At 38.6% G+C, this 19,633-nt stretch overlaps 3 protein-coding genes across 3 annotated transcripts; all 3 read right to left on the bottom strand.

Moving 5' to 3' along the window:
* Window positions 1–1,226: 1,226 nt before the first annotated feature.
* On the bottom strand, window positions 1,227–5,040 carry hoxd9 (homeobox D9). Its single transcript, XM_012971301.3, has 2 exons — window positions 3,474–5,040; window positions 1,227–3,132 (listed from the first exon to the last, which is right to left on the bottom strand). Exons 1-2 carry the CDS (start codon window positions 4,066–4,068, stop codon window positions 2,891–2,893), a joined length of 837 nt encoding a protein of 278 aa, XP_012826755.2. The 5' UTR covers window positions 4,069–5,040; the 3' UTR covers window positions 1,227–2,890.
* Window positions 5,041–7,505: 2,465 nt separating this feature from the next.
* Window positions 7,506–11,789, bottom strand: LOC116406456 (homeobox D10). The gene is made up of 2 exons (XM_002935675.5): window positions 10,408–11,789; window positions 7,506–8,391 (listed from the first exon to the last, which is right to left on the bottom strand). The coding sequence occupies exons 1-2, from the start codon at window positions 11,144–11,146 to the stop codon at window positions 8,114–8,116; spliced, it is 1,017 nt and encodes a 338-aa protein (XP_002935721.1). The 5' UTR covers window positions 11,147–11,789; the 3' UTR covers window positions 7,506–8,113.
* Window positions 11,790–13,050: 1,261 nt separating this feature from the next.
* Window positions 13,051–19,422, bottom strand: hoxd10 (homeobox D10). Its single transcript, XM_031893227.1, has 2 exons — window positions 18,105–19,422; window positions 13,051–17,353 (listed from the first exon to the last, which is right to left on the bottom strand). Exons 1-2 carry the CDS (start codon window positions 18,694–18,696, stop codon window positions 17,121–17,123), a joined length of 825 nt encoding a protein of 274 aa, XP_031749087.1. The 5' UTR covers window positions 18,697–19,422; the 3' UTR covers window positions 13,051–17,120.
* Window positions 19,423–19,633: the final 211 nt, after the last annotated feature.

Below are 19,633 nucleotides of genomic sequence, written 5' to 3'. Positions count from 1 at the left end.
TAAAAGAAACAGATATTCACATTCCCAGACACCAATTCTGCGCGTATATTTAGCGCAAACAGCGGCAGTGGCGCACACTCACACGCAAATCAGATTTCCTTTTCCAAATGGTTTTTAATCATGGAAATCAAGTTCGATACCTCAAGGCGACTTTTTTTACCCAAGTAATCACAAGGATGGCAAATTCAATAAAGATTTAGTTTATACGCTGATTCTCCCAAAACTAACCCCAAACAAATAGGTGTATTCTATTTGAAAGCAACTGATAAAATACTTTTATTAGCACAATTATAGTACCTCAAGAATGATACATTGTAATTTTTAAATAATAATACCTATCATAGCAGGATAAGCCATGGCTGAGGCCCCATATGGAAAACTGATTTGATATCCGATGCATTTTAAGATATTTCCATTTTTTTCCTCAATTTTTTTCTCTTTTTACTTTTTTATATTTTTATTCGTTTAAAGAAAATTAAAGAAGCAACAGTAAAGAATTTAAACAGATTATTTGAAGCTAGTTTAGAAGTTTTAAGGCAATGAATTTAAAGAGAACTCTCAACGTACCTATTAAGAACACAAATGGAGCAAGGGCGCTACCTAGTGGTCACACGCAAGTTGATCACGCCATAAATTTGTTTATCTTCCAGTAAATGTTTATTTCACAGCAATTGAAGTTATTGCCGAGTGTAGGTTTTACAAGGGTAACCTGACTGCCAATTGTCATTTATAGAACTTTTCAGCAGAGAGTTACAAAGCAACTGTTCCCTTTATTTTTTTTAGTGGTTCCTTTTTATGCTTTTTTTGTGGTGGGGGAGATTTTGTTATACAAACTGTGCAATGTTCAAGGAAAGTGGTTCCCTCTGCTAATGACCCCATTGTTGTATAAACTACTTAGACATAAAGGGGTATCTCTGAACACATCTCCATAATAAGACGTGGTCAAATTCAAATGACAAGGACATTGTGAAATTTCGATTTAGCAAAATAGACACAATCAAAACGATTTCTTTTCTAGGTTTATTGCATTTATGTTTTCTATTTTCGTAATTACGAATATATAAAGCCATTGATTCAACCAGAACGCCATGATTATTTCATACCCTTGTGTCATTTGCAAAGAAATGAGGGGACCTAAGATTAAATATTAAAGCCGGGCCCTAACGAATCCTACAGAAAATCGATGCGTAATTTAGCTGGCCTTCCCGAAACAAAAATAAACACACTCACAATCACAGACACTTTATTTTCGTTTTACGCACTACTCCATTAAAATATTTAAAGACCAAGCACAAGTTGATCTAATTAAAAAATTTAGTTAATCCATTTTAGAAAAAAAAAATTGTCTCTTTATTTCAGTATTTTCTCTGTTAAAATTGGAAGGCCGATCCATAACAGTAGAGAATATTTTTTGTAATATACTTTACAGATTATTTTCCCAGTCTGGGCATTTAAAAGGCCGACCGTAAACATAGTCCAAGTTTTCAGAATTTTGTTGTCAGCTGAGACAAACATCAAAATAAACTGGTTTCAAAGAAAAAACGCAATGGTACATCGTAAAACCATTAAGTCCAGACGTCTAGCCATCCAAATGGCTTTATTGCACCGAGCTTCTTCCTGTTTTAAAAGAATTATAAGACAATGAGGGGGTCCCAAATGCTAAGAAAAACTCTTATTCTTCCCAAGCACAGATGCTGGAACTATTTCGTTTCCTCCTTATTACAGCCAACAGACTGTCCATTCCTAAGGGTGTCACTTGTACATAGCAAACCACAATAATACACACACATAAAACCATTTTCAGTGCTTTCATTTAAATTAAAAATATATATTAGTGTTCAGTGAACTTTGGGCGAGTATCGTTGAAAGAGAGATGGAAATTCAAGGAACTTCTAAAACACAGACCCACAATGATACCTGATTCACATGAGAACATTTGGCCAGAGAATTGTATAATCCAGTGTAACTCGGTGAATGCCTCACTGGTTATAGTAATCATGAAAGAAACGAGTTGTTGTTACTTTCAGTGCACGATTATCGAAATGCTTCAGATTATACTGACAATTCGCCCCTAAAATCCGCAGATTATACCCCAAAACTGTGCTGTTTCTAATACACCAACGAATTTCATTTTTGTACATAGGATAAACAAATGCGATCTGCACTGGGTATTTACCTAATAACACCCCTCTGCCTTCAAACAATCTGATTCACTTTCTCATCCACAAAAAAAAAACACAAAAATACGAACCAGATTCCACACCATGTTTAATTCAGTACAAACCAAGCTGAATTTGTAAAATCTGGTTAAAAAAAAGTAAATAAATAACTAGCCTTGCCATCTAAACCTAGGCCTTTCCTATATTTCCAGAGGTAAATATGCACTTTATTTCAAGACACGGAGAAAAAGAATCGATCTGAGGCAGCCCATGCAGATTATAGGTTCCTATTTATGTGTAAATATGTTGAAAATACCCTGCGCCTAGTTTCCTAATGTGAGCATTTGTTTAATTAATCGTGGCCCTAATGCCCACGCATTGCTATGTGCACCGCCTAACTTTGCCAGGTACTTAAATCTCCTATCCTACAACAATCCGATGTATAAAAACTTAGAACAAAACGGCAATACCTACCTGTATGACCTAACGTGCAATCACAGTAAATTGTAAAAAAAAAAAATAAAACAAAATTAAAAAATAAAAATGAACAAATAAAAAAAATGTTGCATCTTTCGATGCGCACTGACAGTAAACGGAGTTTTGAGAACAAAAAAATCCACATACAATTACACATTTACATCTACTGCGGAAAAAAAGACCGTTATATATATATATTTATATTTAACTGCTCCAAGTTTTTACACAAGGAAATCAGTGCATTCCCCAATGGGTTAGAGGTCCTTATTCCCCTTCTCCTTGTTCATTTTCTTCATCTTCATTCTCCTGTTCTGGAACCAGATTTTAACCTGCCTCTCGGTGAGATTTAATATCCTGGCCACCTCGTAGCGGCGGTCCCGGGTGAGGTACATATTGAAGAGAAATTCCTTTTCCAGTTCCAAAGTTTGGTATTTGGTGTAAGGGCAGCGCTTTTTCCTGGTGGAACGAGCATGGATCCAGTTGGCTGCAGGGTTATCTATGGAAGGGAAGAGAAAGGGGAGGAAAGTGGGGTGAAATGGTGGCAAATTCGTTTGCAATCAGGATGACCTACTCGTTCCACTTTTATAAAGAATTATCATAAAAAGGGATCTTAATGCAGCGAAAGTGTTTACAGTACAAATGATGTCTTGATCCGAGGTGGTTATGTGAGTAATAGAATTTTTTTATAGCCTCTTGTTGCTGCTTGGGCTATATGGTAGGCGTCTAGACGGTTTTATAGGTTAGTAAAACTATCAGTTTTGCACATTTAGAGCCTTGCAGGTTTGGGCAGTAAATCAAGCTGCAATTTCTTTTCTCTCTCTCCTTTTTTATACTTACTTGGGTCAAGTTGCTGCTGTTGCTGCTGCTGTTGTTGCTGCTGTTGCTGCTGCTCCTTCTCCTCCTTGAGTTCAGTGCTGTTGGGCTCCTCGCTGGGTGCTGCAGGCTCCTTGGCCGGGGGCTTCTCTGTGCTTTCTGGGAAGGAATTGCATGTGTATTCGGGCAGAGTCAGTGCCTGGGGGCCAAACGATGAGCATTCTGTCCTCTTTGCAGCGCTCTCAGGTTTGATGCCGTAGTTGCGCCCGTTAGCGGGGAATCCAGAGAAGGAGGGCGCAGCGCTGGAGATGGGATCCAGCCAGGAGCGCACCGTGTATCTGCCGCTGTCTGCTGCAAGGTGCGACTGGCCCACGTACGGGTGGTAGATCCCTGTCATCCCTGCGGCAGGCTGAGGCTGAACCGTTGTCCAGGACGTGGGGAAGACGCCGGATTTGGAAGCAAAGCTACAGGAATGGAAATCTGAAGTGTCCCCGTCACCTGATGGCCTAGGGGTCGTGTTCTGACCCGCCTGGGAAAACCTGGCCCCGTAGCCCTCCTCGCCCTCATGTCCTATGAGAGAATCCACATAATAGTTACTTATGGTCCCACTTGACGACATTTTGGGCTCCCCTCTCCCTCATATAAAAGGTTACACTCTTAACTGTATGCAATACCCTCCCTGAGAACAATCATAGTATTTTGCAGACTGCAACCTCCGTCCATTGGTTGCGGAGTCCACGTGATCATATTTACCAATACTGAGTAAATCAATCCGCTTAACGGGGCTGATGTGATTAAAAACACATACAATTAAGAATCAAAGTGGAAGTGCGCACAGATAGAGGGAAAGGCGCACAGGGGACAGGGGGCACATTGCGCCTTTGCGCACAAAGACTCGGCGCCCTTGTAAAAATGTAAAGCAGCACTTAATAGGGACTATTTCTTGCCATCCCTTTCAGCCCTGCCTGCCATTCATTTTTAATCACTTTGCCGAATTTGTTTAATTACCCTTTAAACCGTAGGCACCCACATGGCAGCACCAGAGAGGGGCATGTTCCGATTATTGACCTGAGAAAATAAAACTTGTTTTACTAGGCTCGAACAAGAATCCAGGGAGCCCCAGTGACATGTGAGAGAAGGCAGCGCCTTGGGAAGGGGCAACGTGCTGCTGCTATTCACTTACACAGGGCAGGCTTGCCCGGGCGCAAAAGCCCCTTCTCCCTTCCCAAACAGGTGGAGGAGAACTATCAGGCTTTTTAATGGCTTTCAATAAACATTTTATGAGGTGCATTTGATTATACATTAATATGTGCTATAGTAAAATAGACTGAGACAACATTAAACCCTCCACTAAACCGAATCTGTAGCTGAACTCTGTTCTTCTTAGAATCAACAGGGGCAGTGTGAGTCCATTGTGTTCAATTCCACCGTGTCTCTTTGTGTATTTACTGCACTTAGCTGGGTGTGTGTGTGTGTGTATTCATTCTAGCCATTAGAAACACGCTTATATATTGCAGGGGTGTGTATACACATAGTTTTTTTCCACGCATATACACATAGACTATTAATATATAAACATTATTATATATATTTTATCTGTCTTTCTGAATATATTTCTACTATTTATCTACATATATGATCTCACAAAAATATACATGTTTAAAAGACAAACACGCCCATCCATACCTTATCTATCTACTCTATCTATGTCTATATCTATCTATCTATCTATCTATCTATTTATCTATCATCTATTTAATTTCTCACTGTATCCCACATACACATATACATATTTAAAGACACAAAAGCGTATACACTCACACTTACACTTAACACACACACACTCTATCAGAACCTAAATGAATATTTCAGCTCAATGTGTGGATACAATATAGGGAAGGGCTTATGCACATCAGAGGATTTTTTGCTTTTAGCAGATCAACGTTTCGGTCCTCACCTGGGATCTTTGTCGAGGTAGTTATGTATAGATATAGATATAACTTCCATATATAGAATTACACGTTTACCTACATTAAACGCTGTGAAAGGGATAAAGAGCCTTAGCAGATCTCACAATGATAAGAAACCCTCCAGCCAAACAGGATTTTAGCCCCATCACCCTGAGTGTACATTCCTGCAATAAACACATTTTAGCCTTAGCGTTGTTAAGTGAGATTGGAAGCGTTTGCAGGAAGACACTTGGTTTATTGGTGCTGTTTCCTGAAATAAAAGTGCATTTAATCTGAACAAGCAGGAGCTGTATGTACTTCTGCCATAAACGCTTATGTGAGGCTCAGGAAACAGCACTGCAATATTATCCCCTGGCCATTGATCGAGGGTAAGAAACACAGAAATGGCCTCCTCTGCCATATACTTACTGCTTAAATCTGATTTTATTGTTCTCTCTTTGTATACCTGGCGATATCCACTCTCTCTTTCTCTCTTTTTTTCTTGAAAGTGTATTTATTTGTGTTTATCTGTTGTTACTTTGATATAAAGAATGAAGCCCACTTTGGCCATATTAATACTGGTAAATTAGTGAGCAAGGTAATATCATGTTATCAATTAAATACTATAATAGCAAACAAATGAATTAGATATTGTATGGGCATATGGTGGCTTATTACCAGATTGGGACAAACGGTATGATATATACAAATATGTAGTTACACTACTAAACACACACACACCCTTTCGCAAATGTACATTAATGTTTAAATAGAATCAAACTCTACTGCCCATACATGCTGTAATAATACAGGTGCCTGTTACTAGAAACATGATGCAAACTTCTTCTCAGAGGCAACATGTCAGTCACACTGTCAGCAATTCCAATTCCATTTTAATATATCAAATATTGGAACTAAAAGTAAACCATACAAGATTACTGAAAAACACATCAGTATAGTTAATATTACCAATTATGACACATTAACTGTAACGAGGGTGTGCGAAAGCCTTGAAATACTTGGATATTTGTTAAATAAAAAAAAAAATATATATTACAGAAATACAGGCACAATATTCACAGTTCTGTCTATTTTAACGTGTGTGTGTGTATATATATAGATACACACATACACCCAAACACACTGAGATACATAGACATAGGTGATAGGGCTAAACGGCTGAATATATATATATATATATTTACACACACGCACTTATACCCACAGATAAACAGATTCACAATTCAGTTTTACGCATATAGGCGTATAATGGTGTGATAGTGTGACTAAAATAAATTATATATTCTAAACCCCCTAAACAGGCAAAATGAAATATATATCTATATCTATATACAACGTATTTATACATATATATGTCTCCAGGTTCAGCACTTTATTGAACCATAGTGTCGTGTATTCTATAACATATTGCACAAGTGGCCAACGTTTCGCTCCGCATTAATACCTTTCTCAAGGAAACATTTTTCTTTCTTTCTTTCTTTCTTTCTTTCTTTCTTTCTTTCTTTCTTTCTCTACCTGTAAGTTCTCTGTGTGTGTTTGTTGGTGTCTGTGTGACTCTACATAAAGATATAAATGTACATACGGGATACATACATGATACTGCCTGTAACTGTATTTGTGTATGTAGTACACACACACACATTCCCTCATCACACACTTTATGTATGTATCAACAGAAACACAAACAGGCATAAAGCCTATAGGCGCAGCCACATGTATATATATAGGTATACATTCCTGGGGCAAACAGTGGCTCCTTATTCCCAAGGTCCATATGTGACACATTACTATCAGCCTATGTAGTACATGACCACACTCACTCTTACAAAAGGGATTTGGAAAGGTACCACTTACCTGTCCTACAAGGAGACACTTGGCCTTTTCATACCAGTACATATCTCACCACATTCCCTTCCCTGCCCTAAAATACTTGAAATGACCAAAAAAGCATGAACTCAATGATTATTCCCATGGTTTTATAGGCAATGCTGAAGTCATTAGCCAGACAAGAGTATGAAAATGCGAATAGCCACATGGTTACTGAGAGAATCCCCCTGTTTGTGCAAAGGAAATAACAGGAACCCTGGGAGTTTTACAGAGTTTATTGCATATTACATGCGAAGGGAGCATGCACTGTGTGAAGCTATTGCTGTCCCAGAATATCACATAGAACAATAATGGGATCACCAGGAATACGACTGGAATAAACTACACTGCTACGAACATGGTTTTTTTTTTTTCTTTCAGTTCATCTGAGCAGACATTTACAGAAAAAATGTGCTTTTTTCCCCCCTAAAAGTCATCAAGAGTACTCATGGTTTCAAATACCAAGGTCCATGAAAGTAGCACACAGAAATACCATTTGAGTAAAAACATAAAAAGTCACATTGCTTGGATGTGTTCAACAGTCCCAATAAGTTAAAGATCAAAGGATAAACTTTTCTTTGTCACATTTACCTTGCCAGTCGGTGAAAAACAAAAATAAATTACATGTGCTAGCTTTATTCTTTCATTTGCCATATTCCCATGGAAATACATAGAGACACTTGTAGCACTAAAAAATGACAATGGACCACATTCCCTATCACAGAAATTTAAAAAAAAAAAATATGTTTCTGAAATGTTCTTAAAGTCTCTCCGAGTGTAGCAATGGCTGATGCTTTGTCAAAGGTTAAATAGCATTTTGGTCACTTCTTACGAAAAAGTCAGATTCGCGGTCAGTTCGCGGATTCGGTTCTCTCTGCTCATCTTCTTTAACTTCATTCTGCGATTTTGAAACCAGATCTTGACCTGCCTGTCAGTGAGATTCACACTCTTACTGATCTCTAGGCGGCGCTCCCGCGTCAGATACATATTAAACAAGAACTCCTTCTCTAACTCCAATGTCTGGTGTTTGGTATAGGGACACCTCTTCTTTCTGCCACTCTTTGCAGTTAGCCAATTGCTCGTTGGGGTATCAGACTTGATTTCCTCTATCATAAACAAACAAAATAATAATAATAATAATAATGATAATAATGATAATATAAGGGCACAAATGAAGGAGGCAGAGGGGGAAGCGTGTGGCTTTGGCTGAGCAGACTTGACAATGAACCTTAAAGCAAAATGTCTGACCTACACTTTGTTACATACAACTCTACCTGATTTTCAGCTAATTACAATTGGTATCTATCTATCATCTATCTATCTATTATCTATCTATCTATCTATCATCTATCTATCTATCTATCTATCTATCTATCTATCTATCTATCTATCTATCTATCATCTAATCTATGTTTCCACCTACCTATCTACAATTGAATATCTAATATATGAATCTCTTTTAAACTCCTATAATTACCAGTGTGTGCCTGTCTATCTCTCTATCTATCTGTCTATCTATCTATCATCTATCTATCTATCTATCTATCTATCTATCTATCTATCATCTATCTATCTATCTATCTATCTATCTGTCTTTCTATCTATCTGTCTATCATCTGTCGTCAATTTTTAGATTTCCATGTCTCTGTCGATTTTCTATCTAATTCATGAATAATGTTTATGATTCTGTTTACCTATCTTTTTACCTTATATCTCTTAATTTATCTGTATGATTCCATCTATCCATCCACATGTGTCTATTAGTCTCTTTTTTTTGCTATCTGCCGTCTATCTATCTATCTATCATCTATCTATCTATCTATCTATCTATCTATCTCTCTATCTATCATCTATCTATCTATCTATCTATCCATCCATCATCATCTATCCATCTGTCATCTATATATTAATGACTAGCTCACGCTTTATCAAATGTAATACATAATTATCTATATATCTATCTATCCTTTCAAGTAAAACTCTAGTTATCTTTTACACACAAAAATTGTTTTTGTTTACAGAAACAAAATACGTTGAAAGACATATGTGTGTGTGTATATATATATATATATGTATATATTTATTATATATAAAATATATGTGTGAAAAGATAGATGGACAGATGGAGATATATACACATATAAATACTTATTTTATACAAAATACATGTATTACAAAATAGATGGACAGATTGATGGTTACGCACACACACATACAGCTGCATATATGCCTCTCACTATTTGAAAAGTGTGTGTGCCTTATATACATAACCCTGAATATTGGAACAATCTTTGTGTGTCTACATATTAATATATAAATAACTATTCCATGTGTATTATTCCAGTTATTGCAGTAAATGTTTTCGCGGAGTAATTAGACAATTTCAGCCAAGATGAAGCAGAAATACACCATGACCCCAAAGTGTGGGCAAGGGACAAACCAAAAGGTGGATAATAATAATAATAATAATGGTTATTTCTCTAAATCCCAGCATGAACGCTCTATAGAAACAGTCGAAGAATGAACTAGATGGAGCCTGAGGGCTGTATATCTGGCCACGCATTTCATTTCCAATAACATTAATAATAATTAAACAAATCCCACACATTCTGCCTCATGGTGACTATTTAAGGCACAATGAATTCTTATTGTAAAATAGGATGGAGTGTTGTAGTTGTTGTTTTCAGCTTGCATTTAAATGTAATTTTGTAACCTTTTTATTGGAAAGGGCAGAAGCTAAGAAAGCCAGCACTTTCCCTGCGCCCAGCTGCCAGCTGTAGAGTGGCACATACATACCCAGCCATGCCATTGCTATGGGACCATATAGAGCTCTCTTGGCATGGGGATATACAATTAACGTGTTACATGTGGATGCTGGCTCCCAAGTTAATGTTTGACATGCCGGCTCCAGTTTATAAGGCACATATGAGCATATATATTGATTTCCAGTCTCTGCTGGGGCTCAATGCTATTTTTAAATACTTGCGAGAAACAGGGGCAGCTCCATCCCAGCATCTAGTTACCATTAAATGTTATGGCTTATAATGCTTTGCTAGTATTTTATACGTTGTTTTACGAGGCTGGAGGGGTAGAGCAGAGAGAAGTACTTGTACTGTACCAACCTTTCGTCTCCTTGTCCTGCACTTCTGGGCTGGACACAGACACCTCAGCCAGGCAGCTCCTGTCCTCCTGATGCGCAGCCTTGGGATCGGGACTCTCCCCAGATGGGACTTTGCCTGAGTCTTGGCTGCTCGGATTCTCATTCATTTTCTTGTCCATGTGAAGTTGAGGAGGGATCTGCTGTTTGGAGCTGGTGCGAGGGTTGAGCTGTAACATTAGGGATGAGCTGCTTTCTGGGTTATTATTGTACTCTTGGGGTTTCCCGGTGGCGTAGCTCTGGCTCAGCCTAAAATATCCTGGGACTGGCACCTCTGAGTTCTCCACAGGACAGTTGTCAGGCACCAGCCTCTGGTATGAGGGCCCCTCTGCAGAAATCACTTTGGACCTCTTATCAGAATACATGCAGCAGTTGGTCTCCTCCTTAATGTTGGTAGGAAAGGAGCAAGTAGGGAGCTGCTGTGTAACAGGTTGCTCTATCCTACAGGACCTGCTCGGATCAGTCCAAGAGTCTACTTGAGGTATATAGGGATGCACATTCATGCCCATGTTTTGGTGATTGACTTCTCTTTTAGCCAGAGAGGGTAGCAGTCCACAGGTTTGCATGCCATAGGTGCCAAGCTCTGTGCTGGGTGGCATGTACATGCTGGCGCTGTTAGAATAGAAACTGTCACTTCTACAGGCACTGATCAAGGAATCTACTAAAAAAGTATTTGCAGCAGGAGAGCTGTTGGGAAAGGACATTTTGGGGAGGAATTAGGAGAAGAGGGATTGTGTCCTTTGTAGGCTGACATCTCTAGCAAAACATTCCCTGTGTAATTGTGAAGCCTCTGCACAACCACATGACAAGCGAGCCAATGAGATTTGAAAATGGCCTTGAGCTGCTGCCTCCCTGTGGGTCACGTGGTGCCCGGCCAGCCCGGGCTGCGCTCAAACCGTGGTCAACAGCGACACCTGCGACTGTAGAGCGAAAGTGCGACTGAGCGCTGCCTCACAGCCATCCTGGCGCACTGCGCTGATTTAAGGACAGATTTTTTTTTTTAAATACCAACAAGATTATTCTGTTTCCCCCCAATCTACTGACAGCTCTGGGCTACCGTTTGCCAAAAAAAAAAAACAAAAAAAAACCAGACTGGTGACAATGCAGCACAGACCTGTGACAGCGATTAAATACACACGTCTGTCCCCCAATAGAACAGTATCAAACCTGTCTTTTCAGTGTTTTATATGTAAATGAAATACCCCAGTGACTCCATGCATTGCCAGGAACTTCAGGGCTGTGGGCAGGCAATGGAATAAAAGGCAGAAAGTTGGTGAGGCAGGTCCCCCCCAGGGCAGATCCATGAACCCACTTGGGAACGTTACCATACACCTTTAGAAGTTTTTAACCCCCCCCCCCCTCACAGCAGGATAAGCATAAGAGGCATTTTAATGTGTCATTATAATAATGCCAAGACAGATGTGTTTTCCCTTTATGGATTTGGTAAAAGCATTCATTCCTGACAAGTTGAAGGCACAAAGGTTGCGGAATTTATTAATACATATTAAGAAGAATCAGGGACGATCAATACCATTCCCATCTACATTCTTGAAATACTTGGTCAATTTCTACCTTCTGATGATTTTTAAAGAGTTATAACGCTCTGTTGCCACACACGGGCAGATCTTTTACGAGCAGATCAATCGAAACTTAGTAAAGGGGGAAGATTAATAGGTAAAACTTTGCATAATGGCATTTGCAATATGAATTATTGAAAATCGCCCCATTGATTTTTACACTTTACTGCCACCAAAAAAAGGGGTCACTCTTCTTTTTTTTTGCTTTTTGTTTTAACACAAATGGCCCCGTAGTAAAGGCATCGCCTAAACTTGTAACCCAAATGTCAGGGTCCCAGTGGCCTCCACCACCACCAGCAGCAAATATTTATTTATTGAAGGCTGATAAATAAAATGAAACCTTTCTTTAATTCAAAAGTGTAAATGAGCCAAGCACACCTTCCAGTGCTGATAAGGAGAAAATAACAGTAGGAAATAGGTGACTGTTTTTTTAATAGAAATAATTACAATTATTTGAAGTGGCGAATTAAACAAAGTTGCCCTTTCTTTCTGTTTAACTCACGCCCTTCTGAGTGTCTTTAGGAACAGTTCAGGATTTTACAAATTCCAAGTCTCGTTCCTTTTAAGACCCCCATTCGCAGGGTTTTTATTTCCTATGCAGTAAAAACAATAAAATGTCTGGTTCTGTGGCAATGAGACAGACCTTTGATAAAATGAAAGCCTCTCGCAGCTGTTCAAATACAAAATCATTGTCAGGTTAACAGCAACTGCCTTTTACTACTCCTAATAGCAAAGGACTGGGTTTGGCTGCTAAACAGCTTCCACAAATGCGCCTTTAATGCTTATTAACAACAACAACAAAAAAAAAAAAAGCACCAAAAGTTTAGGGATCCACACATTCAAGTTTATCATGAGTATCTAATGGTAGAAAGCTAATTGTAGATTTAGTGGGGGGGATTTGAAGATACGATTCTTCCCCACACAAGGCACTAAATTTCAGTTTAACCAAATGCCTCTGACATTTGTACGCTCATTAATATTAGCACATGAGATTATTTCATAGCCATCATTTAATTACAAAACATCATAGGTTTCATTTGAAAGCTGTATTTATTTTTTATGACACAATAGTCTCAGTTCATTAGTTTACAAAATGCTTGGAAACATGTCTACCCGTTTGTCCCAACAGACAGTCAAACAAGCGCTTTGATATTTCACTGGGGAGATCCACAGTACCTGGTACCAATCTCTAATTCCTCCACTTTCACAAAAGAATTCTAACCAATAACATCAACACAATCCTGAGCTCTTGGGTGAGATCTTGGGTGATATTTAGCTCAGATCTGACCATTCCAAAGTGGAATTCTAACAATAATAGGTGAAATCACGATTGCTATTTCAGTGGATCTATATTTGGGAAGGGACCCACTCCGTAACATGGGAATGATCATAATGTTATTATCATTACCTGGAGGGAAAAAAACACATTTGCTGTGAAACAGGATAGGACAATATTCTGTAAAAAAAAAATCACACAGAAAGAAAAAAAAAACGTGTTGCTTTGGGGATTCGCTCACATGCAGGAAGCCCATAACGAAGGGAACAGATGGCATCTACAGACTGTTAAGTGGGTTCTGTGCTTATGTCTGTGCATGGGTTCATGTACACACACTAACACAATATATATATTCTAATACAACAAAAATACATGTACACAGCAGTTTGTGTGCATTTAGAAATTCGTGGTGTGAGCGCATGTGTGGCGGATACACACACATACACAATTGCACACACACATTTATAAATGATTAGTTTGGTGCAAAACATCTATAACTATTAACTCTGCCTTACATGCGTTATATGACATTATTGTTTAACTAGCGAATAAATATCAAACCTTTGGACTTTTTTTTAATCAATGTAGTGTATTTCTCAGTATTACTGGAAAGGATATAACACTGACCTTATACAGAGAAGGCGCTATATCAGGCTTAGTTCATACATTTTATGTAATAATATGAAAACAGCCAATAACATATATAAAGTAACACACTGACTAATAACCTGTATCTCCTAACACCACAGTGGTGTTTAGTGTAAGGGTATTTCCTATGTGATCAGGAACAGATATTCAGTAACCGGTACTAAATTCGCATATCCTCTGACATTTATTTTTTGTATTTCCATTAAAATTATTTTCTTTAATCGACCGAAACTGATTGTACTTTACATGAAGATGATTCCATTCAGTCAGTAATAAATATATTTATAAATGAGCAAAGTTTTAAATCCAAATGATAGAATTTTCTTTTTATTCTTAGATCCTAGAATAATATACTATACTTAGCATTTTGCCTTTTTTATTTTTTTTAAAGAAATATCGTATATAGATCTATGGTGGGTGTTTAACCAAAATATCAGCTTCACCCGGCGCATCCCTAATTCCTAGCAAAATGTGCTTTTAACGTCTTGGTAAAGAAATGCATTTATTTGAGGGAATTATAGTATTAAGTAATCACTTTTCCCTAAAGTGCTGGGAATTTCTCGGCTTCCTGCACAGTTGAAGGTCTGTTTTAAAGGTTTAAATTCAACTTCAGTTAAGGGCGAAAGCCTTTGGCAATTGCCCTTGAGAAAGAATTTAGGGCAAGAGACAGGACAGACCATTTCTGAGTGGTGCCTTTAGATCTTTATGGCCTGTGGTGCATATTTAGTCATAAATACCTTAGCAAGAGATTGCGCCCACTAAAACTGGATCTCTTAACTCCACCAATGTGCCCAACTCCTCTGTCCCTTCCATGGCAATAATAAAGTCATTTAGTTACATTCAGAACTCGCTTTGTAAGGGTGGCTTGGAATTGTATCGTGTGTATTTCCTACCAACATCTACTGTGACTTGATTCTATGTAATTGCTGATTTTACAGCTGCACTTTAAGAGGAGGGAATCGTCAATGCACTTTAAACTTTACACCACTCCAATACAGTTTTCTTTTAATCACGATCGTGTCCTGCTGCATTTGGGTTGCACGAAAGGGATCGCGGTCACTTAAGGTACTTAAACAGGTATTACTCGGGCAATATTTCAGAATCGTTGCTCCGGAGAAAAATCTAGAATCCTTATGTGACTTGAGTTTGTAATTTATTGGCCAAGCCACGGAATAGAAGCGCACAAAGCAGCCATTCCCAGTACAACAGTCGCCCTCTTGTGGACGTTCGTGAAAAAGCACATTTAAATGTACTGTTTTGCATTTGTGTTAAACCCCAAAGGAAGATGCATTTTTTTCTACATGTTGAATTTTTAAGAAATCAGCGCTGTTCTACACTCACACTGAATATATAGAAATGCTTTGTGATTTCGGTATTATAGTGAGAGCAGTTTATACACCTGTTTCACTTGCTGATGATTACAATGCGCACAAATGTTTAATGATCTTATCATTAATTTGTTGTTACTATTGACCATTCCATTAGAGGCCATTACTACATTTATTTACTACCACAGTCGAGGAACAGGTACCTCCTCAGTCTCCCTCATCTATAATGTAGTGTTACCTGTCTCTCCTGCTTAGTGTTTATCAGAGGACTAAGGGGCTCAAATGAGTTCTATTCTTTCTGGTTTTGCTCAGTTTCATTGACATTTTAGTAGGGAATATAATGTTAGTTTCAATACTAAAAACGAAGCCAAATGCCATTGGAAACAAATTGAATGCAGAACAGACAATATCACTTTCATTCAACGGATTCCTCTCTCTCTGGACACAAAATCGAGCCTCTGGGTTAAGATATTTTAATGCATACGTGTGGGTGGCAAACTAAAATAATAAGAGAGCCTTAAGGCATTTAATTATTCTGCAAGGTGAAGGGTGATGACCTTGACATTTCGGAAGTTCAAAGGCAAAGGCTTGGAGTTTTTTTTTGTCCAAATTGAAGCAAATTTCTGTTTTTTTCTTCTCTAAACAATATATTTTTCTCCCCCCACCCTTTGTTCTCAAATCCCTTTGGTGACTCTGTTTCTGAGCCGTTGTCTAAGTTTACTTCATGCCAGTGAAATAACGCCCACCAAGTTCCATTGAAGAAACCAGCCCCCATTCTTACTTGTCCATTTATTGCACTGTGCGGAAATCTCCCTTAGCCCAGCAGAAGGTGTATAATATAAGGCAATTATCCTGCTTGGAAGCCATACTTTTATAGTGTTGTCTAGACAGTTCAAGGTTTTCTAAACAGCCCTGTAGGTCAAAGCATAAAGTAAAATGCTCAACCAAATTCTTTAGTCTGCAAAATAAATAGAATTCACGTTTGGTCCCTTCTCAAATCTCTGGCTTGCACCCTAAAGAACACTAAAAAGCACCAAATGTCACCCTTGCCTTTTGCATGCATTTAAAAAAAAAAATGTCTACTTGCTTTTGAGACACCAAATTCAAGTCCTTGTTCCCTGCAGTCAGTAGCAAACACCTCCCTTCCTTATGTTTGGCTTATAGCTTAAATATTTCCAATTACCCAAGCACAGAGACATGATTTTATCTGCCAGGTTCAATTATGTCACTTTTTCTTACCAAATCAACAGCTCTTTGTGAGTAGACTAACGGGATTAAACTTAAAAAAAAAATGCATATAAAAACGTGTTCACGTAGTTAAAAAAATTACATTGAAAATTTAATAAATATATACATATGGGGGTTATATAATGGAATAAATGGCTGGCACATATTCAGCGACCCTTTGGAATTCATGCATTTTTTTTTCATGATAACAACATTTTAACCATAAACAATTTTCCACAAGAGAACATATTTCGTGCATAAGTATATATATATATATATATACATATATATATATATACATATATATATATATATATATTAAATTAATTGCATTCGTATTTAATAGCTGTTTTTGAGTCATTGTATCTGTAAGACAACCTAGAAGCTTGCAGTCAGTTTACTATTGTATAATCAGAGATATAGATTCAGATAAAAACACACCATTGGCTGGCATTCAGTAAGTGACGTTTTCAATATCCTTTCCTTACCAACAAGGCATCCTCCATAGAATTAGAATTCCACCAGATGAATATTGCAAGGTCCAATTAAAATGAAACCGTGGGACCTACAAGTACAGTAGGCAGCAGTGTAGCAGTCCGGGGTCCATCTGCCAGCTAGCACCTTAAAAGAGGGGGTTCCCAGTGAAATACTGAAGTCGATCCCTGTTAAGTTTCTTTTCTTTCATTCTTCGGTTCTGGAACCAGATTTTCACTTGGCGGTCAGTGAGGTTCAGCATCCTGGACAACTGTAACCTTTTCTCCTTATTGATGTACACGTTAAAAAAAAATTCCCTCTCCAACTCTCGGATCTGATACTTGCTGTATGGACACCTCTTTTTCCTTAGTCTCTGGGAAGCTGCCAAAAAACAAATCAATATTAAAAAAAAAAAAAAGTATATATATATATTTATATATATACATATTTATTTCAATATATATATTTATAAACCCACGTGTACTGAAGACATATATGTATATTATTGTTTATATATTATATGATAAAGACATATTATTTGTACGTAAGTATATATGTATATGCATGGGTGTATGTGCACATTATCCATTTCATATGTACATGCATATATATATATATATATGTAATATACAGATAAGCTGCTACATCTATATATGCATTTCTGTATATTTATATCTACACGCACAAACATCTATTTAGTTGTATTGTGTATAAACACAATATATATATGTGTGTGTGTGTGTGTATATATATATGTGTGTGTGTGTGTATATTTATATATAATTTGTACACACAAAATGAGATGTATATAAACAGACACACACACCTATATACATATAAATGATATTTGAATATATATATCAAGGTGCTTTCGAGAATACGTTATTTGGGCACATTTATATGAATGTCTGTGCGATTAATTTACAATACAATGTTTTGCTTAAGGTGAAGAAAATGTTCAAGCAAAAGACCATCTTCTTTTTAAATTAGTTCCCTGTCGTAAACGCGGCTTTACAGCGGTAAAGGAAACCTTATAGGATATATAAACAGGGCTGAATGCTTATAAAATCGCACATAAAACGCAGGCTGCCAAAGTAGTGGCCTTGTGCTCTTGCCCCCAGTTGGTGCCTACCTGAACTGTTGCTCTTCTCTGCCTCCCCAGAAGGGGTCCCGGGGCTGGAGTCGTTTGTCACCTTCTTGTCCTGGGTGGAAGGGGCTTTAGTGGGAGCATTGGTGGCTTTGGGGTCAGACTTAGCAGGCTGCTCCTCCATGCCCACTTGGTAGCCTTGGTTCTGGCTTGAGTCATAAAACTGGTCAAAGCCCTGAGGAAGGATGCCATTCCTGCCCACCGAGCTGTAGAAGTTGGACTGGCTGCTGGGGGGTCCATGGTGGTTGCAGACCGAGTCCGATTTGAAGAGCATGTCCGATCTCCTGTTGGCTGGTTGGATGAGGTCTCTGTGCATCACCTCCTCACTGGGGTAATACGAGGGGTAAGTGCCCCTGTACTGCCACTTTGTGCGCTCCAAGCCATACTCCCTGAATGCCACCTCCCTGACTGGCTGCACATGAGTTAAATTGGAGGAATAGGAGAGAGTCATTGGGCAGGAGGAAGACTGGGAGAAGAACGAAGACTTGCTGGAGAAATCCGAGGGAGACACATAGTAGGCACAGCCGGGCAGATACATATTGGACGCACTGTTGCTGCAATTCTCAAACTCAGTCATGTCTCCTTTTTTGCGATTGAAAGCAACAAGGAGATTTCACTGCATTGAACAAGATCCATCTATTGCTCAAGAGAGCTTGGACAGCATCAACCAAGAAAAAACCCTGAACGTGTGCTGACGTGCAATTCATCTTGATTGATTCTAGTGGTAATTATGTCACGTGATCCCGGCTGGAAGGTTCTTATATCTAGAGGAGCCCAGCAGGATGGGGACCCTCAGCGCACAGGCTCTCCAGCAGCACCCAGGGTGGGGGGGCAGCACCCCCTCTCTCTCCCCCACACACACACATGCTGGAGCTACAGCAAAGCAAAGAAGATTTCTTTATATAGAAACCAGCAGCTTCCCCCAGTCACACACTCACACACACTCACACACACACACAGTCTCAGCCTACAAATGGAATGCTCCCTGCAATCTCCATAGAAATCATAACAATCAATAAAACTGGGTGAGGAACCAGCAGCCAGCAAGATATCAGCCATTGGGGCGCAGGGCTGGAAGTGGGGGCTGCGTCTAATTTTTTAAAAAAATGCGTGTTGGGGTACAGTACCCCCAAAATATTTAGCTCTAAAATACCGATTTTTAGGTTTTGAAATCAAAAACAGCTATAAGATGACAATAGGAGAATATTCAGCTGGCAGTTAGGGACACGGTTATACCAGCCTGGTATTGGGGTGCAGAATCTAGTGGGCGAACCGGCTATATTGGGATTATGTAGGTACTGGGATTCTGTATCAGGGCACTCAGCAGCCAATAGGCGACCTTACATGCTTGGGCACAATACTGCAGCACAGACCATGGGCACATATAGGCACATATAGGCACATATAGGCACATATAGGAGCACTGGATCAAGATTTAGAAGGATTTATAGAACTTTAAAACGGTACCGGGGTTTGTGGGCGCCCAATTCATTCATACAGTATAATATAAGCAT

Source organism: Xenopus tropicalis, chromosome 9 (assembly GCF_000004195.4).
Source record: "Xenopus tropicalis strain Nigerian chromosome 9, UCB_Xtro_10.0, whole genome shotgun sequence".
NCBI lineage: Eukaryota > Metazoa > Chordata > Amphibia > Anura > Pipidae > Xenopus > Xenopus tropicalis.
Note: the sequence above shows the minus strand (reverse complement) of the source record. Positions and strands in the feature narration are given on the sequence as shown.